Source organism: Hyperoodon ampullatus (assembly GCF_949752795.1).
Source record: "Hyperoodon ampullatus genome assembly, chromosome: 4".
Taxonomy (NCBI): domain Eukaryota; kingdom Metazoa; phylum Chordata; class Mammalia; order Artiodactyla; family Ziphiidae; genus Hyperoodon; species Hyperoodon ampullatus.
The window spans coordinates 116,728,987-116,755,339 of record NC_136917.1 but is presented as its reverse complement, the minus strand read 5'-3'; the positions used below and the strand labels follow the sequence as shown (position 1 = coordinate 116,755,339).

The 26,353-nt window shown below is 46.6% G+C and overlaps 1 protein-coding gene across 1 annotated transcript; it reads right to left on the bottom strand.

Moving 5' to 3' along the window:
• Positions 1 to 608: 608 nt before the first annotated feature.
• Positions 609 to 26,232, bottom strand: GCNT4 (glucosaminyl (N-acetyl) transferase 4; the record flags this gene model as incomplete). Its single annotated transcript, XM_079703153.1, has 2 exons — positions 26,141 to 26,232; positions 609 to 1,974 (listed from the first exon to the last, which is right to left on the bottom strand). Exons 1-2 carry the CDS (start codon positions 26,200 to 26,202, stop codon positions 609 to 611), a joined length of 1,428 nt encoding a protein of 475 aa, XP_079559279.1. The 5' UTR covers positions 26,203 to 26,232.
• Between the last annotated feature and the right edge of the window lie 121 nt (positions 26,233 to 26,353).

Sequence of the window (26,353 nt, the reverse complement as noted above, 5' to 3'; positions counted from 1 at the left end):
GGTAAGTTATGCTTTTGGCAAGCAGGAAATTGGACAATTCTTTTAGTTCTTCTGAGGTAGTAGAGTCTCTCCTTCTAATATTCTAATGGTTAAGAAAAGTCCAGGGAGCTGAATTAAGAGGCAAGTGTAATGTTGGTCACTGTACGTCAACACTGCTCTGAAACTGGTGGTTATTATGGCTATATAGTTACCGCACACTCCACAACTTCTTCAGTGGGACCCTGACTGCTATGTGGACAACTTAAGATATGAAGGTTGTTGTGTGATTGGGGTAAGCCACAGCTCCTTGAGGGCACTGTATAACTCATCACAACTTGGATGCAATTCCTACCTGTTTCTAAAAAAGTGCCTGGCATATAGCAGGAACTCAATAGATATCAGATTACTGACTGTTGAAAATCTCCCATTTAGCTCAATGAGATTACAAGCAAAAACATACATAAATACACCCAACCAACCACAGACTAATTGTCACTAAAGGCCAGGTCACTTTCCCTTGTGTGTGGAATTGTAGACACCTTTCAGACTATGAGAAGGTTAAACGCAAATGGTACTGGCCATGGTATAGCATGCAATTCCATATTAACCTTATTTCCATCATGGCTTTATCATAATGTGGTTGTGGCTGTTTTAGCCATAAATAACTTTTCTGAAGATAAAGTGATCCACTCTCTCTGCTGTTCTTCAAGCTTTTCTGCCAAGCATTTAATCAAGACAGGGTCCACCTTAGAATCAAATTTATTAGCAAACCAATGTCCATCTTTCATAAGCCACCTTAGTTCTGCTGCTCCATAGATACACACACTTCGGAGGTGAGAGCCAGTACAACTGGGATAGAAAAGGCCTTCTAGATAATTCCATTTGACTAGGCGGGTCTTACTCTGTAGGTCAGACACATCCTGGGCTGTCCTAGAAATCTCCCCGGGGATTCCTGGTACCCGAATTAAGGTAGCCCAAAAGTGCTCATCAGGCGAGTATGCATCTTTAGACCAGGCAAAAAAGTCTTTAACGAGGGAGTTGTTGAGAACATACTTAACAAATGCTCGACTTAAAACAAAATAAGCACTGCCAACAAATATCTCGATGTTATGAGGGGGGGCTTCCTTGGAGATGTTTGTCCTCACTGGTAGTTTCACATATTCATAAGGCACCTGTCTGAGTTCATGGTGATAAGTGAATCTTTCCATCTTAGTGTTAGGGGGTTTCACTGTCTCTAACATATTTGATCCGTTGAGTTTCTTCAACTCTGACACTAATTCAAAGTTTGATTTCAAAGGAAAATCCTGCCCACACAGGTTGATAACATATTTCCACTGAACTGAAGACTTGAGAAGGTCTGACAAGCAATTTAAATCAGCCTGGAGTCTGGAAATGTGTGCATATTGCACAATCTCTAATTTGGAAGCAATGAAAATATTGGAGAAGCACTTAGCTAAATTGTTCATGGCAACTTTGAAGGTATCAGATGATTTACGGTCATAATGGATGCAGTAAATATTGTGCTGGTTGTATATAGCATGGATTAGCCTTTCAACCATAATTGCATCTTTATGAACAACCAAAGAATAGGCTATTGGGAAGCTTTTCTCCTCCCTTGAAACAAGCTTTTCATGGTAGCTTCGTAGGGCCTGATAAATGCCACAATCACTGGTCATTGCCACGACATCATCATCATCCAAGTCGATGATGGTTCTTCTTCTTATTTCCAGACTCTTGCCAATTTCCAAAGGCTCCTGTTCATAGACACCTGAACAGTTAATCTCATACCCGATTTCATTCTTAACATGGGTATATCTGTTCTTTACAAAAGGCGAGGTACTTAGGAAGTACTCAACCAAGTAAATGCCTCTTTCAGGGAAGAGGAGGCGTTTCACATTTAGAAGCTTCAACAAGGAGAACAGCCATAGGGTTAGAAACAGGATGAAAACTTTCTGCTTTAGGTGGTATTTAAAACAACATTTGAATGTCTTCATTCTGTAAGAGAACAAAGGAATAATTCAGTTGAAATATGAAGAGAAAATTAGTTCAGTTCAACCAACATCCACTGGGTGCCTACCACACACCAGGCAGAATGCTGGGCCCAAAGATGATTAAAACAAGATTCTTGTCCTTAAAAGAATCCAGAAACACGGAAATATGTACAACAGTTGTATTTTGTCGTAGTCTGTGTTAACTATACCTAATTTTGAGAGATGTTGGTTACTAAATAGAATGAAAAATAATGTTAACTCCTAAAATATAGGTACTAAATATCTTAATTGTATTTGTGCTTAGCATATTTGGGGAGGGATTGCTCTGGTTTGGGCAGAGGCCTAGAGAATTGGATGTTGTCAAGAGGTCATTAGAAATGCAAATGACCCACCTGAGGCTAAAAGGAATATCCATCTTGATGCTACCTTCAGATCCTGATTAGATCTACATCTGATGTCAAATGGGGAAAGCCCAGTAAATCACTGCTATAAACTGAATGTTTGCATCCCCCCACCCCGCCCCAAATTTTAAGTTGAAACTTAATTGCCAATGTGATCGTATTAGGAGGTGGGGCTTTTGGGGAAATTTTTAGGTCATGAGGGTGGAGTCCACATAAATAGGATTGATGCCCTTATAAAAGAGACCCCAGGAAGCTCCCTTGCCCCTTCCACCATGTGAGGACACGGTGGGAAGCTTGTTGTCTATGAACCAGGAAGCAAAGCTTTCATCAGGCACGGAATCTGCTGAAGCCTTGACCTTGGATTTCCCAGCCGCTAGAACTGTGAGAAATTCATTTCTGTTGTTGATAAGCCTCCCAGTCTGTGGTATTTTATCATAGCTGCCTGCGCGGACTAAGACACCCACCTTCAGAAATAAGAGCAGTGGGCAGACCCCCAAAGGAGCTATAGTAAATGTTAGACACTAAAATTTTATATAGATTATACAAATTTGGTAAACTTGCACATTTCACTTATTTATTTTGTTAGGCCCCATTTCCTCACAGGGATTAGAAATTTAGCCTTTAAAATGAAAAGAACCGGACGCACTGAGAAAAGGCAGGGGCCAGGGGCCTGTTTGGCAGAATCTGTCAGTTTTACGAACCCATCCAGAAGAGCTCATGTGTGTGCAAAGAAGGTATGTAATGAGAAGCTTCCCTGAAGTTAAGGCTAAAGACTGAAAAGCACTAAAATGCCCTATGGGGCATTGATTAATTACACCCACACTGTGTGAAAAAGCCTGAGAAGAATCTGCACATATCCCTGTGGGACAGTCCCCACTGTAGACTGTGAAACAGAAATAAGGAACAGTGTAGAGTGAGCTCACATATGTGTCCAAAAAAGACTATATACACCCAGAAGCCTAGACACAAAGAGCACACGTTGCCAAACTTTTTCTTTCTCTGTCACAACTACTCACCTCTGCCGCTGTAGTGGGAAAGCAGCCATAGACTGTGTGTAAATGACTGGGTGTGGCTGGGCTCCAGTAAAACTTTATTTACAAAAACAGGCAGCTGGCTGGATCTGGCCCACAGGCCAATACTTCCAGAAGGACTAAGGATCTGGAGCCTGGGGAGGAGGGGGGTTTACTTATCACTGAATAGCCTTTTGGACTATTAGAATGTTGAAAATGACTATATTACTTTAACAGATAAAAATGGGCTACCCAACAGAAGGGCATTACATGGGCTTATTTGGGGAGCAGCGGGAAATGGGGAAATCCTAGGAGTATTACCCAGAGGCTCGAGGACAGGAGGGCTGAGCAAGCTCCTAGGCCTGCTTCCAGGAGGTTCAATTACTGAGCCCTGGGGAGGTCTGAGGAGCCCACATACAATTTCCTTACACATCTCAATAAATCTTAACCGAGGACATAATCACTGCACCCAATTTCCTTAGAAGAGGTAGCAAGGCATTTGAACCTGATTTACTTTTGTAGTTTTCTTTTATACAGATTGATTGAAAAAGCTCTCCTAGGAATACCATACTCTCATTCACCCTCACTTGAATTACCCTCCTTTAAAGAACCATACCTTATTTATCAACGCTGAACTGTTCTGTAGAATCTGGGTCCTCCCCACCACACCTCAGTCTCTCCTCTGTGGGTTTCTCCGGGGTCCTATTCTTAGCTAACTGCTCTTCTCACGAACACTCTTCCTTGCTTTTGGGATTTCCATGTATATACATCGCCAACACCTTTATCTTCAGCACCTAGGTCTTGCCCAAGCTTCTGACGTGAACATCCAATTGCTTGATAGACATCTCCACTAGATAGCCCACGGGCACTCAACATCAGTGAGTCCATAACCGAACAGGACACCTTCACCTCTCCTGTGTTTTCTGTCTCAGTTTATCCACTCAATGACCCAAGCTCGAAACTCGAGAGCCACCCGACTCTTCCATTTCCTGTACACCCACAGAATCATCTCACAGATACGCCTCAAATTCATCCCTTCGTCTCCTTCTCCATTACCAGGTCCAGACAACATCTTTGCTGACCAGCATCACACTTACATAAAAGGGCAAAGGCTTCAGTGCCTGGGGATAACCTGATGACATCTCCCCAGACTGGGAAAAGGTCAAAAGCCCCTTTCAGGATTTGATAAAAGCTCATTCTCACCAAAAGGCTTGCACCTCCACCCCTTGTTCCTTCTAACTTGGGGAAAGGAATGCTTTCGGTCAAAGGCAATTCTGGCCTGGTGAGTAGGTGAAGGGGCTTTACTTGGACTTAGGACAGGGCAGAATAGGGAGGGCTGCTTGCTTCCCCTGATGTTAAAAGGCCGTCCCGGAGACAGACGAGCTCTCCTGCTTAAAAATGTCTGGCGTGGGAAGAAAGTCAGAAAGCAGGGCCTCTGGGCTGTCCCGATTCCCTCCTCTTCTTCCTTGAGAATTAATTCTTGTCCCTGGCTGGCGAAGCTCAGACACAGGGCCCAGAGCTAGCTCCCCCAGGACTCCTCACAGCGTGCCTGCCGCCTCTCCTTCCTGGGTGCCCTGCGACCCTCCCTCTCTGGGCAGGCAGCCATGGCCTCCTGGCTCAACTCAGACTGTGGACGACGCACTAGCTGGAGTCGGGAAGTGTGTGCTCCAAGTCTCCTCAGGAACGGCAGGGAAGCGCGGGTGCAGGTTAGAGATCACAGTTCTCAACCTTAGCTTTTCTCAGGACACAACCTATGCATGATACCCACAGCCCCTCCCAGCACAGACGATGTTGACATACATACAATGTTGTAGAATGAATGTCTGCATGCTTCCATGTAATGCTGTTTGTTAATTTAATAATATCATTATTATTAATGCAGAGTCACTCAATAAAGAGTTGTTGGAACTCCCCTGGTGGTCCAGTGGTTAAGACTTCGCCTTCCAATGCAGGGGGTGCGGGTTCAATCCCTAGGATCCCTGGTCGGGGAGCTAAGACCCCACATTCCTCATGGCCAAAAAGCCAAAGCATAAAACAGAAGCAATATTGTAACAAATTCAATAAAGACTTTTAAAAAGGTCCACATCAAAAAAAAATCTTAAAAAAAAAAAAAGTTGTTACTTGGGGTACTGTTCTACCAGGGGCCAGGGGTGGAGGGCTGGGAATGATTTCCAGAGGCGTGACCCAGGTGTGACTGGAGCTGGCTGGGCTAGGACTGGCAATTATGCAGCCAAGTCTTTTCTAAAGACGAAACCAGGGCAGCGAGGTCACCTTCTACAAACACCCCACCCACTCTTTCCCCCTTAAAAGCTCATGGGCAGAGAGCAAGCAGGTGTTTTGCTGCCACGAGGTAGTCTTACATTACAAATAATTCCCCATGCCTGGCAGAAGGGGTATTTCCCTCCCACCCACCCAAGCAGACGAGGAAGCTGACCTGTTTAGGGAGTTATCACCACATGGGCGCGAGTGCCTGGTGATGATGCAGAATGGAGAAGGAAATGGCAGCAAGGGTGGATCACTACATCAAATGAGGTCTATTTGGATAAGTCAATAAAACCCCAGCAGGGATGTGGAATGCAGCATTCTCCCCAAACCATCTTCTTTTCCTCTACCCTCCCAGGCATTGTTTACAGTCTTAAAGGAAACAGCAGGCACACCAAGGTACACCCCAGCTAAGTGGCTATAATTGCATTCAGGGCTAAATGGCCACAGCCATTAGCAGCTTTTCAATGAACTTTCGTTCCTCAGCAATTCGTCAGCAATTTAAAACCCAGGGCTGTCACTGAAGTACGTGACTCCTAACCCAGGGCAAGAGGGCGAATGGTAAATCACCAGCGAACTGGAGGAAGGGTTGTGCATGTGGTTTAGCTTAGGCACCAAGACTGCGGGGCCCACCGTGCATGTTGCAGATGAGGTGGCCTCTGCCTTTCCGCCCCCTCCCTGCACACCTGCACGTCTTCCCAGGCGCTCACACAGGTGTGTATGTGTGTGTGTGTTGGGGGGGCACCGGGAGGAGAAGAGAAAGTAGAGCAAGGGCTTCAGGATGCCCCAGACCCGGACATGGATCCCTGGAGAAGCAGTGGCTTTAAGACCGATCAAACTAAGCCTGGTTTTCTGGTCTCAAATTGGGGATTAGAAGTGTCCCCGCTGGGGCTGTGACGGCTCTGGAGCCTGGGTGGAAGGAGTTGTCCGCAGAGGTCCTCAGGGCACATTACAGGTCTTTTCTTTCCCGGCACCCAGCTTGCCTGACTCCAAATCTTGGGGGTTTTCCAGTGTAGTACACAGGGCGTGCTGGTGTTTGTTTTGTTTTGTGTGTTTTTAAGAAAAGAATCCACTGAACAATTTTAGGCAATGTGAAGGAAATGACCTTCACTTTTCTGACCAAAGGAGGAGGTGGAAAGTGCAGAAGGAAGAATCAAGCGGCTGGGAGCTCATAAGACCTTGCTCTGGGCTGAGCTGGAGAAGAGGCAGCCACACGTGGTCCTGGCGGCACAGCCCGGCTTCAGCTTGCGGGAGGCCCCTGCGCTGGACCCTGGACGAGCCCCTCAACCTCTCCACATCTCTGTGTCCCCATCAGTAAAAAGACATTAATAATAGTAACCACCTCAAAGGGCCTTTGAAGTTAAGTGAGGTAATGCATGCAAAGTGCTTTGGCACAGTCCAGATCTTGACTGCCTGGTTAATGCAGGTGTGACTTCAATACTTTAGAACCAATGCTTGAATGCGTCCATGTCATGCTCGTTATTAATTTAGTAATATCATTATGCTTCATGTAGAATCACTCAATAAAGAGTTGTTACTCGGGGCATTGTTATAGGTACTCCGTGTGTAATAACTCAGTTCCCTCCACAGACCAATGAGGTTAGGTACTACCTCTCTTCCTCTTTTACAAGACAGGAAACTGAGGCACGTGGAGATAAAGAAACTGCCCAAGGTTATACAGAACTAGAAAGTGCTTGAGTTGGAACTTGAACCCAGAGTCTTTCTCCAGGGATGAACCCTCTAGGCAATGCTGTCTCTTGGAATATAAATCTAAAAATACTCCTTATTTGCCACAACAGTTTTAGTCCTTGATTAAAATTTCTCATTACTGTGTCTTATCTAGCTGTCCTAAAGTTGGAACAGAAGTGAACATCAAACCACGTTTGAAGTCCTCAGAACTTCCACCCAGTTTAAGGGCTTATTTAGACAGAGAATCAGCCTGGAGGAATGCTGGCTGATGAACACTTCTGCTCCTGCAATCAGAGGCTGGCGCCAATCCACATGCCAGTGAAGAGATCAGTCAACCTCCCGGCCAGTGGAATCCACTAAAGGAAAAGAAAGCGAGCTCCTCCTAAGAAATTCTGCCATCAGTTACGCTTGTATCCTGTCACTGACTATTCACTGATTCACTGGTTCTTGTTGTGACCAGTGACACAGATTGGGCTCTCTGAGAATTACTAATTGTTTTAGAGAACTGCCTGGGTGCAATCTCTCTCTACGTGGTGAATATTTCCTCTATGGGCCACCTGTAAATTCTTAAAGTTTGTATCATTATATGTCAGTGTAAAAAATAGGCTTTGAAGAGTTTATTGATTTGGAAATGTCAGAATTTTGTTTCTTTCTAAAGTCTTACAAAGAGGAATCACTTAAGAACACTAATATAAAGATGAGCTCACTCAAAAAAAAAAATCCTGATCTAGTTGAAAAAGCCAAGGTCCTCATACTGCACCTCTTTGATTTCAATAAAGCCATTGATTCTCCCCTTGGTGACATGCTCATCACCAAACCCAAGGAAAGTTTTGGAGTAAGACCATTAGTGGGAGAATGACTCAGCTGAGATGCATTTCCTCAATGCCCCCATAGCACCTGAAGTTAGCAAAGGAGCAGAAAGGCAAGTTTCTTGCTCTGATGACCTTACATCTTCATTGTTCTAGAGGGAAGATTGCAAAAGGCAAGTAATTATCAGACTGTGTGCAGCTAAACAGTAAGACTGGTGTCACTGGGTCATTAATACCATACAATATAAATTGAGGACAAACGTCCTCAAATAATAAGAGGTTATAGTCTCAAAAAGGAAAAAAAAAGGTTTTCCATTCTCTGTTTGTAAAAGTAAACTTTCTTCTTTATTTTCTTAAATCAGGAAGTCAAAATAGTCTAAAAAAGAAAACAGAGCTCACCAGTAATCTGCCACCTGGCCATAGCATTCTGTGGCAGTACGTCCATCCAAACTGTTTTAAATAAACATGCCTGTTTTGCCTTCCTTTTTTTTAATTTGGTAAAAACAAAAAATTTTTTTAATTAAAAAAAGTTTTTTACGTTTCTTTTTTAAATTAATTTTTATTGGAATATAGCTGATTTACAATATTGTGTTAGTTTCAGGTATATGGCAAAATGAATCAGTTATACATATACATATATCCACTTTTTTAGATTCTATTCCCATAGAGTATTGAGTAGAGTTCCCTGTGCTATACAGTAAGTTCTTATTAGTTATCTATTTTATATAGTAGTGTGTATATGTCAATCCCAGTCTCCCAATTTATCTCCCCCACCCCCAGCTTGCTTTTTAACAAGAAGGCTCACTCCTTAGGCACTGCCTTAGCTGTTTCTTTCATTTCACAATATACTGTGAATGAGTCCTCCTCTAAACTGGGTCTGTGAACTGTTAGAAAGTAAACGATTTCTGAGGTCAACATAATTTTCTATAGGAAAAAGACAATTGAAATAATAGAATTGACTTTTCTGGGCCTTCCCCACCAAAGCTGAATTAATTATCCCATAATTCTTGAAGAAGCTTAGAAGGAAAATCCTAAAGCTGACAAGAACTTCAATGGTGATTGAGTCCAAATTCCTCCTTCTCTAAATGAGGAAGCAGAGACCTACCCATCATTAGACCCTGTTTCACTCTTGGGATGCCGGGAACACGTTCCCCCGTTACATACATGTTTGTATATCCAGCTGCTTCCCCTTAAGGGAGTGGAGAGAGGGGGACCTCTACTCCCCGTACCCAGGCCCCCTCAGGTGGTACTCAGTCCAACTTGGCTCCACGGCCCCCTCAGCTGAGGCTGTTCTGGCCAAAGTCAACAAAAATCTTCATGCTGCCAGAGTCAGAGGACACAGACCTGTTGCTCTCTGATGGTCTATGCTGAATGCTAGTACCATTTACATTATCTTATGAATTCCATTCAATAAACCTGTGAGGGAGACACTATCATTGTCTCCATTTTTCAGATTAGGAAACTGAGTCACAGAGGATAAGTAGCTAGTATGTGGAGGAGCCAGGATTTTCAACTGTGGCCCGATTTCAGAGCCTACGCTATTAACCATAATGCGAGGTTGCCATTCCAATCTCTTGGCAGTAGAAAAACCCTGTTGGTTCTGCATCCAAAATGTAGGGGATGTAGGGGAATCCACCCATCCCTTTCCACTCTAACCCAAGCCAGCATCGACTCTTGCCTGTATATGAACTAACTTCCTCACTAGCCTCCCTTGCTTCCCCTCTAACCCAGGGGTCCCCAACCCCCGGTCCACGGGCTGCACAGCAGGAGGTGGGCGGCGGGACAGCGAGTGAAGCTTCATCTGCCGCTCCCCATCACTCGCATTACTGCCTGAGCCTTCCCCCACCCTGCCACCCTGGTCCACGGAAAAACTGTCTTCCACGAAACCAGTCCCTGGTGCCAAAACGGTTGGGGACCGCTGCTCTAACCCACTCTCTGTACTGTAGCCAAAAGGATCCTCTAAACCCACCAATCACATCACTCCCCCTCCCTACCCCACTCCTTACACTTAGACCACCTTCACTTGGGTTTCACTGCACTTGCAGTAAAATCAGAAATCCTTTCCACAGACAGGGGCCCAGGCTGTTCCTGCCCCTGCCTTCCTCTCCAACTTCATCTTTTTTTTTTTTTTTTGACATCCTTGCGTGGAGGTTCTGCACAATGTTTATTGGCTAGTTTCTCAGGAGGTTGACAGTAACACTAACACTTCATACATGGCTGAGAAAAAAAAATGTGCTTTTTTTCTTTAAAAACAAAAAAACTAAAATACCCAGCATCATAAATAAAGTAGTTTATCGTATTCTCTTATTTTGGATTCCCCCAACTTTCTCCTTCAAACGCAATAACAGTCCAAGTAGTGTCGGAGCCCAGGGGCTTGAGGTGAGAGGGTGAGGGTCTGCTTCCACAGTTTGCACTGAATTCTCTCCAACTTCATGTTATTCTGCTTTTTTCTTGCTCATTAAGCTCTAAGCAATACCAGCCTTTCTACAAGTCCCTAGAACACCACAGTCTCTTTCCTGCCTCAGGACCTTTGCACTTGCTCTTCCTATGTTGAGATAATTTTTCCCTGAATCCTGGCCTGACTGGCCCTTCCATATCCCTCAAGTCATAGGAGAAATAGCCTTTCCTCTGATTGTCTTTGGTCACCCTTCTCAAATCTCTTTCCTCACTGTCACACTCTTTGTTTTCTTCTCAGCACTCATCACAGCAGCAGTTACTTTGTCTACTTGTTTATTTCGATCTCTGGGACAGGCCTCATTTACGCTCTACCCCCCGCCCCATGTACATACCTACCTGGCACAGGGTGGTTGCTCAGCAGAACAAAATCAGAAGACCCAAGTTCTATGTGGGCTCCGCCACCAAAAATGCCTCAAGTGTCCCTGGCAAGTCATTTAATTTTGGGTAAGTCTTTATTTCCCAAATGTTGAAGGGGATAATGTTTTTGCTATCCCACAATGCTGTTATGAAAGTCTTATGATACAATGCATGTGAAATAGCTATGGAAGGAAAACTGTGGTATATGCAGAAGTCAGGTACTAGGACCTTTACAAGATGAATGATTTTTTGAAACCAACATATCGACTTTTTCCCAGTTTTCTAAATAGTGCGTTCATTGTATTTCTAAAATAGTACATTCATTATTCTCTTCATTCTGACATTCTAATTATTATGTTTTTCACTTCCTGACAGCATTCTTTTTTGTTAATGCCTGAAGTATATTGCTCCCGAAGATGTACATACACCTATCTTCGATTTTGAAAGGTAGGAAGATGGTTACTCTAGTTAAACTTTAGAATTTTTTCCCCAGTCTGCTCAATACTTTTTGAAAGATCGAGAGCCAAAGAATTCCTTTAAAAGACATCCAAGAAGAGCAAATGGAACTAGTTCTGTGCATTTACAACCAGCTAAACTGTTTCTGTAACTTTATGCATTGCAGAAGCTGTAAACTTTTCCCCTGAGTTCATTCTCTTCAGGGGCAATTCTCTAGAAAGTACAAAACTGCGATGACTTGTTCTAGCATCCCTGTCAGGCAAAGCCATCCCCAGGGACCACGTAAGAAAGTGGTCCTGAGGAATCTGCAGCAATGCGAGTACACAAAACATACCCTCAAACAGGGCCTCCAACGGCTCAGTTTCTCAGATCATATGTCCAGTTTAAACTGTCTCACTCAGGGAAATAAGATGCCCCTCTTCCAAAGGGGCTCTGGTTGAGGTCCCTGTGGACCACGTCACAACTGATAGCTTCCTCTACAGGCAGCAGGCTTCTGTTTACAAGTACAAAGACTATGGTCACCGCTTTCCTTAAACGAAGGTCTACCTAACTTGCAAGATTTGAGAACAGAGGTCTGAATAAAAATCCTGGACAGTAATATCAGTCTATCAACCACCTCTTTAGATTATACTTCTAACAAATAGTCACTTGGCTGGAGCCTCTCCGGTTTGGGGGAGATTTATAGGGTCATTTAAGGTCATGTGGAAAACGAGCAACCCACATTAGGATGTATTTACCCACGGTGGTCCCTCAAGGTCATTGCAAAGCTGGGCTTGCAGCAGTAGAGAAAACAAGTGCCCAATTCAGCCAGCGGTTTATACTCACACCAATTAGGAGACAGCCAACGATTCTGGGCTTTGTTGCAACTGGTCCACAGGGCAAACCTCAAAAGCTGATTGTGCGCGGAGAGGCTGGGCCCGTGAGCCGTGGCCGCTGGGCCTGAGCGTCCGGAGCCTGTGCTCCGCGGTGGGAGAGGCCGCAGCGGTGGGAGGCCCGCGTACCGCAAAAAAAAAAAAAAAAAAAAAAAGCTGATTGTGTATCATGCTGGGCAAACTATATGGCTAAGAAGTCTTTAGTAGGAAGTCAAAAGGACCAGAAATGATCCTACTGAAGGACAAGTTTCTTATTTTGTAACAATTTATGACCCTCATTATGTTGCAAAACATTGTTTTTCCATAAAAACAAAAACAAAAATGCTGGTGGGGGGCTGGAGTTGGTTCAAAAATACCTATGCCCTCAAATTTCAGCTCTGATGGCTTAAATCAAATGTTTCCTTCTTTGTAGATATAAAAGGTTACAAAAAAGGTGCTCGTGATGTATTCAATCTTTATCTTCCAAGCTTTATAAACAGAGAGGTTACATTCCTTTCTCCAGTTCTCTTCTCTGCCTTCCACACTTAGCTAGCCCAATACAGAACCAATATATAGTTTATGTTTTATGTTCTAACTTAAAAATGTGGCTTTATTTTGGCTTCTTTTTCTATAAAGAGGAAAAACTGCACTGAAAAACATTTAACTCCTTTAAAAAAACAAACAATCACATGTTTAGTGCACTATAAAGAAAAAAGAACTTTCTCTGCCCAAGGTCTACATGATATGATTTCCACCCCATCTCACCCCACCCCAGAAATTTCTGGAAGCACTTCTTTGGTATTATATGGCTAACTCTCTATTTTACACTGCCGAAATTAATTCCTCAAAGGTTATGCAGCAACTGAAGAGACACGGTAACTTATTTCCACACCTGCATTTAAAGTAGAATTTCCAATGCTGTAACTACATCAGAGGGAGCACAGGGACCCACAGAGGTGAATCAAGGGTACAAACAGAAAAAATGGCTTAAAGCCAGGCCACACTCTCCATGAATGGATCAGATACACTCAGTTTTAAATCATCAGAAAGGCTCCTTTGTTTACCTTCTGTGCTCTGCCACTGTGGTGGGGAGCTGAGCCGGAGATTTCAATATGCTTCTGCCCTTCCACTAAAGAATTCTAGACGGGCATCCCTGTCATGATGTTATCATTGAGTCACGATCTGTATTGCTTGGTTTAAAATGGAGGTATTGGGCTTCCCTGGTGGCTCATTGGTTGAGAGTCCGCCTGCCGATGCAGGGGACACGGGTTCGTGCCCCGGTCCGGGAAGATCCCACATGCCGCGGAGTGGCTGGGCCCGTGGGCCATGGCCGCTGAGCCTGCGCGTCCGGAACCTGTGCTCCGCAACGGGAGAGGCCACAACAGTGAGAGGCCCGTGTACCGCAAAAAAAAAAAAATAATAAAAATAATAATAATAAAATGGAGGTATTGTCCCAAGAGCTTGTGTGCACAGAGATACAATAAAGTTAAGACCCAGGAACTTAAGTTAAAGGTTCTGCCAAAATAGGAATTTCAAAAGCAGAGGTTTCATGTAAAACCAGCTGGCATCTCCTACAAGGAGACATTCTAGTAATGGTTTTTATTATTATTTGTATTTTTATTGCGGCATTGTTGATTTCCAACATAAGTTCCAGGTGTACAACATAGTGATTCACAATTTCTAAAGGTTATACTCCATTTACAGTTATTACAAAATATTGGCCATATTCTCTGTATTATACCATATATCCATGTTAACGTATTTATTTTATACATGGTAGTTTGTACCTCTGAATCCTCTACCCATATCTTGCTTCTCCCCCTTCCCTCTCTCCACTGGTAACCCATAGTCTGTTCTTTATATCTGTGAATCTGTTTCTTTTTTGTTATATTCTCTAGTATTGGTTTTTCCTTTTTTTGGGGGGGGGCGGTACGCGGGCCTCTCACTGTTGTGGCCTCTCCCGTTGCGGAGCACAGGCTCCGGACGCGCAGGCTCAGCGGCCATGGCTCACGGACCCAGCCGCTCCGCGGCATGTGGGATCTTCCCGGACCGGGGCACGAACCCGTGTCCCCTGCATCGGCAGGCAGACGCTCAACCACTGCGCCACCAGTTTTTTCTTTTGAAATAAATAAATTAATTTATTTATTTTATTTTTGGCTGTGTTGGGTCTTCGTTGCTGCGCATGGGCTTTCCCTAGTTGCAGCGAGCGGGGGCTACTCTTCGTTGCCGTGTGCGGGCTTTGGAGCACGGGCTCTAGGTGTACGTGCTTCAGTAGTTGCAGCACACGGGCTCAGAAGTTGTGGCTCATGGGCTCTAGAGTGCAGGCTCAGTAGTTGTGGCACATGGGCTTAGTTGCTCGGAGGCATGTGGGATCTTCCCGGCCCAGGGCACGAACCTGTGTCCCCTGCATTGGCAGGCGGATTCTCAACCACTGTGCCACCAGGGAAGTAAGTCCCTCTAGTAATGGTTTTAATGAAGATAACAGGTCTCAACATGTAGGTTTTATTTTCGGCTGATATAATAAAAAATTAAAAAGATTAGTTAAAAACTAAACATATCGGGCTTCCCTGGTGGCGCAGTGGTTGAGAGTCCACCTGCCAATGCAGGCGACGTGGGTTCATGCCCTGGTCTGGGAAGATCCCACATGCCGCGGAGCGGCTGGGCCCGTGAGCCATGGCCACTGAGCCTGCGCGTCCGGAGCCTGTGCTCCGCAACGGGAGAGGCCGCAACAGTGAGAGGCCTGCGTACTGCAAAAAACAAAAAACAAAAAACCCCTAAAACTAAACATCTCAGCAAATTTATATGCCAACTGTACAGAATACAAAAGTAAAAGACTCTTCAGATCTCCAAATGTATTATGTTACAATCATGGAAACAGTGTGGCCAGAATAGACAGAGTTCAGTGGGATGAAATTCAGAAACAGATCTAGTAGGTAAGGATTGTATGTATGGCTCTAGTAGAGATGGCAAATGCCTCCCAACATCCATCCTCCCTATCTTCTTTACTAAGAGAATCTCTATATTGCTGGTGGCAGTAACATACCCCTCTAAAAGACTTTCTCCCCAGCCTCCATTGTAGAGGAGCAGTCAATGAAATACAATGTCGGGTATCTGGGAAAGTTCTTCAAAAGAACCTGATTCGGGCTTCCCTGGTGGCGCAGTGGTTGAGAGTCCACCTGCCGATGCAGGGGACACAGGTTCGTGCCCCGGTCCGGGAGGATCCCACATGCCGCGGAGCGGCTAGGCCCGTGAGCCATGGCTGCTGAGCCTGCGCATCCGGAGCCTGTGCTCCGCAACGGGAGAGGCCACAATAGTGAGAGGCCTGTGTACCGCAAAAAAAAAAAAAAAAACACTGATTCACGGTGGAAAGTATGCCATTTTTTCCCCCTTCATCCACTTTTCTACCTGGAACTCCAACATGATGGCTCGCATTGTAGCAGCCACCTTGGGACCATGAAGAACGGACCAGGAGAATATTAGCAACCTCAGCCCCAAAATCCTCAAAGCACTGAACCACCGGCAGCAAATGCCCACTCTGCATTCTTATTACATGAGAAGAAGCCTTTATATGTGTAAGCAGTTTTGCAGACATGCACTTTGAAAGATGACAATATGAAGATGGCAATGCTTCTCTCTCTCTCTCTCTCACACACACACACACACACACACACACGCACACAAAATAAAGCTTAAACCAGGTTAAAGTGTCTACTTGAACAATAGTATAATCCTGTATATTGTCAAGTGCAAATGTGTCTCACATGATGCTGAAATTCTCATCTGTCTGGATTTTGAGGCAGATGGTGGCTTTGGATAAACCTCTGAAGAAAAGCAAACTCCAAGAGTTACCAATTTAACTCTGATATTGGCATGAACAGAGCAGCTTGCTCACCAGGCCTCAGGTAAGCACCACTCAGCTTACGGCACACCTCCTCTTGGTTTTGGCCAGGAGCCCCATATAATCTCTGAAGGTCACCTTGCAGGCTGGCTGCCTTCTTGAGAACTTGTTTGGTTACAAACTTGTTATACATCAAGAGAAAGATATCACCACCATGTAGGGTGAACTGTGTGGCGTAGTTCTTCCCTCCTCTCCTTCCTGCCACACCCTCGGCTCCCTCCATCTCACCTTCCTGTTTTACCTTTGTATACAGCATAATGGTTTGGAATTTAAAGCCAAGGTTCTGAGTTAAGTTCTGACTTCACTAACAAGCTGTCCCTAATCTAGTTAGCGCTCTGCCTCCTCATCTGTGAAAGAGGGCCAGGGGCACTCACTCACATGGATGCGGTGACGACTAACTCAGCTCATACTCTGGGTATATTTTGGCAGGAAGAGCCAACGGGCACTTGGGGTGCATTGATGGTAAGAGGTCAAGAGCATTTAAACAGGCAACAGCCAGGGAGGAGCACCAGATAACATAGACCAGGGGCTACTCTGCAAACGTGGACTGTGCTTTGTCCGCCACGTGCCAGCCCCACTCCTGCACCCAGAGACCACCTCCAGAGGCAGCAGCAGGGGGTCTCCATCGGGCAGGATGATGCAGAGGCCACATGAAAACCTTCCACATTCTCATGGTCAGGAGGGAATCAGACAGGTGCTCACTGTAATATTCTTACAACTTTTCCATAGGTTTGAAAATTTTCCAAAATAAAGTTGTTTTCTTTTAAAGAGAGAATCATAGGGGCAACAGGGAGTGGGCAGGACTAAAAGCCTTTGAAAGTCTCTGCCTTATATGAGGATTCAGGCGACACATTTTTAGTAGCATGGTTTTAAACATCTTTTGAAGTCTAGTGTCATCGCTGTCTTCTCTCTATAATCTATACTTTCAAAGCATTACCCCGTTCACTTCTTTGTTATAAAAATAACTTTTCTTTTGTTGTTCCATATTTAGGAATTAGTTGATGATCATAAAAATATTCCATTATTTTATGGTGGTAAAATATACATAATATGAAATTTACCCTTTTAACCATTTAAACAAAATCAGTAGTGTTAAAAAGTCTCTGTTCCTTAGCCTATCCTAGAAAAGCCGTTCCGTAAATGTTAGAGAGATCATGGGTGGGTGAGTGGTTGGATAGATGGAAAGATGGGTGGTTGGATGGATGGAGAGGTAGATGGACATGGATGGATCCATGGTTAAAATTTTAACCATCTTTAAGTGCACAGTTCAGTGGCGTTAAGCGCATTCACACTGTTGTGCAACCATCACCACCATCCATCCGCGGAACTTGTGCATCCTCCCCAAATGAAACCCTGTGTCCATTAAACACTAAACACTCCCCTCTCCATGGCCCCTGGCAACCACCATTCTACTTTATCTTCCTATGAACTCGACTCCTCTAGGAACCTCGCATTAGAGGAATCATGCGATATTTGTCATTTCCTGGCTGGTTTATTTCACTTAACATCATGTCTTTAAGTTTCATCCATGTTACAGCATGTGTCAAAATTTCCTTTCTTTTAAGGTGGCGTAATACTCCCTTGTATGTATTATCATATTTTGTTTCTCCATTTGTCTGTGGATGGATACTTACATTGCTTCTATATCTTGGCTACTGTGAGTGCTGCTGCGATGGCCAAGGGTGGACAAATGTTCATGTCCCTGCTTTCACTTCTTCTGTGTACAGATCTTATATATGCCTTTATTTTTATATATCCTATTTACGTCCCCATTCAGTTGGCCGCCCATCCAGGAAACATTAGCTGTGTGTCTACCACATGCCAGGCAGGCACTGTGTTAGATTCTGGAGAGATACACCTAGAAACTGCTGCCTGGGGGAATGAATACAGAGGGAAAGAAATAGTGAGGTCTTAGGAGACCTGACAACGCAATCTGAGAAATCCCAGTTATTCTGTTACATTTGAATTTTAGTATCTAGAGATAATCTCCCCAAAACGGTAAGTCACTAGCTAGCGTTTAGAAACGTTTCTATTCTTTAGGGATTCTCTTGCCGTCGTGTTCCTTTCATGTTCCTCCTTCCTGAGCATCTTTCCTCTGGTTCCACGTCCGTTCCTCCAGCTCCACAATCTCCATTTCCCCCAGTAGTACTGTCCCACGATCTAGCCTTTGCAACTTAAGTTGTGCCTACCTTGTGTGTCACTCCGCTTCTCTCTCCCGACCCATCTGATACAACATCTTTCTGTCTCCGCCTGCCTGAGAGTAGCACAGGGTGGTGGCTATAAGGGCTGAAGTAAGGGAGAACCCGGAAAAGATGATGGCTGGCAGAGAGAGCCCCCCTTGTTGCCCCCAGGCAGAATGTGGGCAGGTGGGGAAAGGCCGCCACAGTGCAAATAGTCCAGCTACGCTACAGTGATGCAGAGAAGAAGGAAGAGAAAAGGAACCTTGGCAAGCACAGGAGCTATGCTAGGCCTTGTTCTTCCTGATCCTGGGGGCACATGCTCGCCCTCTGCTGCCGTCTGGTAGATGACCAGGAAAAATACCAAGGTTTGCAGAGCCTTTGGAAACAAGTCCAACCTATCCAAGAGCAGACAGGCCGACTGTCTGAGCCTGAGCATAGCCAGGAAGCCCTCCTTCAAAGGGGCAACCTCATCTATTCTCCCCTGAACTAGATTAGAAAAACAGAGGGGGTGGGGGAGAAGGAAAAGCAATCAAAGAGCCAGAAGTACAGGGTGTTCATGGAGATTTACTAGAAATTACAAATTTTATAAATTACAAAAATAAGTGCCCTTATCACCCGGCACTTTTTTTTTTTGCTTGCCATGGTAAGGGAGAATGTCACATCAAAAGCGGTTTGGTAGCATGCTGGAGGAGAAAAGTAGGCTTGGATTTTTTTTATATATATATACATTTTTTTGCGGTACTTGGGCCTCTCACTGTTGCGGCCTCTCCCGTTGCGGAGCACAGGCTCCGGATGCGCAGGCTCAGCGGCCATGGCTCACGGGCCCAGCCGCTCCGCGGCACGTGGGATCCTCCTGGACCAGGGCACGAACCCGTGTCCCCTGCATCGGCAGGCGGACTCTCAACCACTGCGCCATCAGGGAAGCCCAGCTTGGATTTTACTGGGATTTTTTGCAGTTTGGTTTAACCCTGGTCTTTCAAACCAGGCCGAGGGAGGAAGGACAGGGCTTGGGTAGGATTGGATAAGGATCATGAATGATGGAAAAGTGCAGGATTCCAGGCACTTTTTCATGCCCTAGCAATCATGGCTCAAAAGCATTCTTGCCATAAAATTGTTTTGCTTTTTGACTTTTTAAACTTTTTTTGGTGTGATTATATTATCTAAGTGTACTCCTTTAAGAATCATGTATGAGTACCATTTTACATTAAAAAAAAACATTAAGGGCTTCCCTGGTGGCGCAGTGGTTGAGAGTCCGCCTGCCGATGCAGGGGACACAGGTTCGTGCCCCGGTCCGGGAAGATCCCACATGCTGCGGAGCGGCTGGGCCCGTGAGCCATGGCTGCTGAGCCTGCGCGTCTGGAGCCTGTGCTCCGCAGCGGGAGAGGCCACAACAGTGAGAGGCCCGCGTACCACAAAAAAAAAAAAAAAAAAATTAAATAACCCGAATCTCTTGGTGAAATATGGACTTGAGCACAAAATTCTTGAGTTCTAGAGCCTGGCACAATTTTTGCTTCCTATTATTTGGAAATTTCTGAATTTCACCTTAATCTGACCATAAATAAGCTGAAACTTACCTTTGTGTCACCTACGAAAAAAACCCCAAGCTGATGGTATAAACATAACAGAGAGAAGCAATCGTCACAGTCCAACTGCTCCTGTCGACATGCTACGGACATTGTTCTGTGAGGGGCACAGGATGGAGTTAGAGAACATGGCGCCACACGGGGAAACCGTGCGGGGGGCACATCAGAACAGCAGTAATTTAAATGCAAACAACGATGGGACTGATAATTATTCTTCTGATTTTAGCCCCACAAGGTCTGCAAAAGATGCCAAGTTTTTAAGCCTCATTAACTGTGACGAAGGCCTCTAACAAAGAAGCTCATATTGTTATTAATTCCTCAGGCCAGGACATCAGCAAATTGGCAGAGGACTCAAAGGTTTACGTGAAAAAGGACAGAAATGGGACTCAAATAGATCTGGACAGACTTGGATCTAGTAAGACGAAATTTAAGAGATAAATACAAAGGCTAACACTGAGGTCCAAGAAATTAACTGCGTCATACCATATGGAGAAATGTGATGTAACAGGAGCATCTGGAGAGAACAGTCCAGTGTTCTGGCTGACCCTGCTCTGGAGGAGTCCTGGTTCATTTGGTATGAGACTGCCAAAAGATTTTTTTGTGTGTGTGTGTGGTATGCGGGCCTCTCACTGTTGTGGCCTCTCCCGTTGCGGAGCGCAGGCTCTGGACGCACAGGCTCAGCGGCCATGGCTCACGGGCCCAGCCGCTCCGTGGCATGTGGGATCTTCCCGGACCGGGGCACGAACCTGTGTCCCCTGCATCGGCAGGCGGACTCTCAACCACTGCGCCACCAGGGAAGCCCCAAAAGATTTTTAAAAGGCAGAAAAACCAAACCAGAAACCAAACCAGTGTGGTCCTGGACAGCGTGAGAACCAGAGAGCTGCAGAACGTGAGAGCCTAAAGGGATCTTAGAGGGCATCTTCCATCAGTGTAGACTCCGGGACAGAGAACCGGATGGGTCTGTGTCTGGGTACAACCCTCTACTAGGATACTGTCTCACAGCAGGTAAGCAGCACAGTGAGAAGCGAGTGACCACAGGAGGGAAATGGAAGTTTAAGACAAAAGAAGTGAAAACTCAACAGGAATGAAAGCTGGCTCCAAATATTAAATCGTGGGCTGCTGGGCCCCATCCCTAGAGGTTCTGTTTCAGCAGGTCTGATGGTCGCAGAATTTGCATTTCTAACAAGTTCCCAGGTGACGTGCAGCTGGTCCAGGGACCACACTTTGAGAATCACTGTTCTAAGTAACAAAATCATTGTTTTTGTTTTGTAATATATATATATTTCTAAGATTTTACTAAGATACAATGGCTTATTTCCCAGTAAGTCCAAATTAGGGAGAATTTATTGGTTCTAAAACACCACACATTTGTATTTAAGATTATGCTCCTTTTAAAATTTCATATTGTTTAGCAGAAGTTCCACCTTTACCTTCTGACCCTTAGTGTTTCTTATTAGTTCAGCTTCATAAAGCAGACTTCTGCTTCTGCTTCCGTTTCTGGCATTTTATATAATAGGTAGTTTCCCTCTGGTCTTCTTCCACTTTTCCTGTATTTTTCTATTGTGTTCAGCAAATCAAGCTTCATTACATATTAAGATGTGACCTGCTTTTATCAAATGGTATCTGGTTTCCCACATCTTCTAAAATAGTAAATATCGACCCAATCCTTTCCCCCAAAGCCCACCTGAGCACACTGTGCCCAGGGGCCCATTAGATTTTGAAGCAGCTGCATTTAATTCCTGATTAATTTAATTTGATCTTATATACGTGAAGTTTCAGCCTTTAGATCCCACTAGGAAAATTACCAGCATATGGAAATGCATATAAAATGACATGCAAAGCAATGCAAATTAATATAAAACATACATCTCTAAACTGCTTGGGAAAACTCTGTAAGCCTTGACATTGAGATATCTGTTTCGCTTCTTGTACTCTGACAAGCAGTGACTGGATCCTTTTACTACAGTTAATTTCATGTAGCATCCAGCACCTGACACTTGTTGACATGCTAAGTGGGAGGCGACCCTGTCTGTGAGTCAGGCAAATGGGATCCTGGCTTTAACTTTGCCACTCTTCGGCTCTAAGGCCTTGTACAGGTTTTCAAAATTCTGAGTCTCAGATTCTGCATCTAGAAATGATGGAAATGACATCATCATAATAAACCCACCAGCACTAAGGCTTACTGAGCACTCATTATGTGCCAGGTAAAATGCACACAGGCACACACTGTACATAGATGATGCACACACATGTTGTGCATACATGATGCACACATGCCTACCTTGTGCATACCTCATGCACACAGGCAATCCTCACAACCGCCCACAAGAAGGTACCATAGAACGTGTACCCCTTAGATGTGGTGCCATTTCAGAGACTAGAAAACCAAGGCAGAAAGGTCAGGAAACTTGCACAAGGTCACAAGCTAGGGAGTGGCAGGGCCAGAGCCAGGGGCCCTCGGCAGTCACACTCCAGGGGCCACTCTTAGCTACACTGCAGCTCTGTTTCATGATTTCCATCTATGTTTCTCCTAATCATTAAACTTGCATGATCTACAAAGTAAAACTTCAAATTTCACCGTCATATGGGCTTCAAAATATTGTTTCGGTAGATGGTGACGGTTTATGTTACATGAGTCTGATATCAGAATGGCAGCACAATCATCCTCATTTTTTACCTACTGCTCCAAGAGTGGCGGGGGGGTCCTGAGATATCCTGCGTGTTCCACCTCTCCTCCCAACTTGCTCCATCCCATTCACATATAAATATGCATGAGGCTCTCTCATCTTCAAAAAGCCATCCCTCCATCCCACTTCTCACTGGAGGAGTTGCTTCCAGGGAGTTAAGTGCGGTGGCCACTGTTAGTCCTCAGCCCCCCAGCACACACACACTGGCATCATGCAAGGTGCTCACTCCCACTACGGTTTAGGTTGAGACTCAGCACCGCTGCCCTGGTTTTCCTCCCACCTCTCCCCATAAAGATAGGGGCTCTTTTCCAGGTCACCCCCCCATTTACCCCAGCCTTAAAATAACACCTCAATACAGATGACCCCCAGCTTCTTTGGAGGGTCTGCTTTCTCCAGCCACTTATTAAGTATTTTCACTCAGGAGCCTCAAAAGCAGCTCAGACTCAACAAAAGCAAATGTGTCTTTCCTCCCCCAAGCTGCACCTCCTCCACGTTCCTTTGTAAATGGCAGCATCCATCTACCCAAGTGCTGAAGTCCAAACTTAGAGGGAGTCCCCCTGCACTCTCATACCTTACAGTAAACTAGTCAAGTCACTCCAGAGTCTATCCTGAATCTACCCACTTGTGTCATCCTCACTGCCACTGCCTCAGATAGACCTCCAGGCCCCTCATACGCCCCACCCAAACTAGCCATGTCTACTTCAGGGGCTCCTCAAATCCATTCTCCACACAGCACCTGGAGTTTTGTTTTGAATCTAAATCTCATCAGGATACTTTCAGGTGTGAAACTGTCTTGAGAATCAAGCCCACAAAATGGCCCCAAGGCTTGGCATCATCCAGCCCTGGCACCTGCTGACCTCATCTGGCGTCATTCTCCCCTCAGTTCACACTGGACCTCTCCTTTCCTTGGACTCTCCCTGCTCTGCCCTCCTCTGGTCTTAGGGTGCCCTCTTTCCTGGGGTGAGAATACTTGCCCTTTCACCTCCTCCTGCTTAGTTTATGCAGCTCCTACTCATCTTTCGGGTCCCCCTTACATCTCCCCAAGAAGGCTTCCTGCCTCCCCCCAGACCAGTGAGCTACCTCTGTGCTCCCACTGCACCCTAGTATGGGCCTGGCACACAGTAAGTGCTCACTAAATTTTGATTGACGGATTGACTTTTCAACCTCACATCATACAATCTGTCTTATTGCTTTCTTCCTGCATTCAAACCTACAAAGGCCCAGGTCACCAAGTCATACTCCCAACAGTGGTGGCTCTGCTGTCAGTCATTCTCAAGGGAGCAGATGCTGGGCACTGCCACGTACAGTCTCCACCACCGCCCCCATGACCGAGCTCATTCAAAGTCAGGATGATAACTATTTATTGCCTGCCTATCCCAAGGGTACTTAATGTGATGCCATCAAGTGCCGACTTGACTTATGGCCCAACTCCGCCATTCACTCCTATACCCCTCTGGGCAGACATTGCAGTATTTAGTACATTTGCTTCTCAAAGGAACACTTCTCACCAACCCCCCTCCCCCAAGGAAACTCTCCTTTCACTCAGTGCCACAGAACCTGACTCTATGGCTATTGTTTCTCTGCAAATACAAGTAAGATATAAGATATGATTCAATAGCATCTTAATCGGTCATTTCTCACAGACAATTGATTCTTCGAAAGTGCAGCAGAGGAAATGCTCTCTGCAACAACCGACTTACTTTGAAAGATTTTACTTCCTCAAGACACCATCAACAAAAGCTATCAAAACGGACAGCTAGGTTCTAGATTGTCTTAGACGGCTAGGTGGCTTAATAATAAGGGCATGCTTCTGGAAGATCAGAAGGGGTGACCCCTGTCTGCCAAATCACATGGACACTTTATTTAATATCATCCCCAACTCCCTTAATCTTCTGGTTTGCTGCTTTTCAGTTTAAAGGACGAGAAGAGGAAAAGACAAGTGCCTAAGGGCTAAGGCCACCTCTCCCTTACCCAGCGAGGGAAATACACGGTTCCCGGCTACAACAGGGAAAACCTCCCCCAGGCAGGAAAGCTTAGTTCTGAAATTTACAAAACAATACCCACCCACTAGCACTTTTAGCCTAAGTTAAGATGGTAAACTGACTCGAGAGCCCAGACCTCGTGGCTCGGATCCTCGGAGGCTCCCAGCTCGATGGAGGAGGTGCCGCCACCTCACAGGGGGACGATCCGGGCCAGCTCTGCGGCACGAAAACTTGACCTTAAAAAGCGCAGAAGCTCGTCCCAGCGGAAGGCGCGGCCGGGGGGACTGCTCCGCGGCTTCTAATCCCCAAACTATTAAGAGACACCCCACTCCCACCTGGCCCTAAAGGAGAAGCCACGCCAGCAGCCCGTTCCCGCGCCACGCGCCGGACTCCCGCACACTCGCCTCCGCCGCCCACAGGCAGCGTGGCCCGGCCCCGCGGGTGCAGGGCTGCAGAGAAGCAGGCGTCGCGATTCCGGCTCGGCACGTTCCTCGCGGAGCCCGCCCCTCTGCGCCCCTCACCTGGGCGGCTCCAAGTGGCCAGGAGACCGAGATAGCGGGACCCCTGACCCCGGAAAGGGCGCGTCCGGGAGCCGCGTTCTCACCGCTCGGCGAGAGTCCCGGGAAAACCCTGGTGCGGACGCGCCCCGCTGCTCCCGGCCTCCCCGCCGGCCCTGCCCCGGGAGCCCGGGATGCGGGCGCCGTGCCTCCGTCTCCCAGAACACCCTCACGCTGACACGCGCTGGTCGCCCGGCAGCCCGCGGACCTCGGAGAACTTTCCAGCGTCCGGCCGCCGGCGGGGCCCCAAAGTCAAAGCGGGCGTGCAGCCAGGCCAAGGCTCAGCCCTCTAACCCAATGCGGCTGCCCCGGGCAGCCTCCCTCCGTCCTTCCCTCCCTCCCCCCTCCCCCACCTCGCGAGGGACGCGGCGCCTAAGTCTTCCCCCGCTGGAAAGTGAAAGTCGCGAGAAGGGGGTCCGGGCGTCCCGGCCGTCCGCGGCTGGGCCAGGAGCCCCGCACCCCGGCCCCGCGCGCTCCTCGCTGGACTGCGTGGCCAAGTGGACTTACGAAAGGGAGCGGGGGGAGCCCCGAGCGCGGGGTCCCCGCGGGTGCAGGAGCCGCTGCGGCGGGACCGCGGGCTGCGCTGCGGACTCCCGGTCCGGCGGCGGCGGCGGCGGCGGCGGCGACTGGCTCCCGCCTCCTCCTCCTCCTGGTCCTCCGCCGCCACCTCGGCGGCTCGCCCTGCTAGAGAGTTGCTCTCCCTCGGCCGGGGACGGGAGAGCGCCGAGCGGCCCCCGTGACGTGGAGGGGAAGGAGGAGCGCCTCCGCCGCGCTCCCGCAGAGGGAGCTCCCGCCCCTGCACTCGGGGGTCCAGGCTTCGCGCTCGAGACAAAGTTCCCAGGCGCGCGCGGCGCGCTCCGCTCTCTGCCGCTGCCCTGAGCGTCAGCCAGGTTCGGTTCCCTCCCCACATTAAACGGCAAGAAAGTCGAGGTCTGGAGAGCTAAGTGACTTGCCCAGAGATGCTCAGGGGGCGGTGACAAAGCAAACACATCTGCGACTCCTTGCTTTTCCCTCTGCGAGGCTCCGGTCCTGCAGGAATCGCCTCGCTCTCATTGGTAAGACCAGGATAGTGTCCCACGCAGCCTGGAGAAATATCATCTAGGAGCAGCGTGGGAAGGGGGAGCTGTATGTCCAATAGTACGAAGTTGTGTTTCAGTCTGTGCCTACATTTCAAATAGACATTCTAAAGCTTCCTCTTTACCCT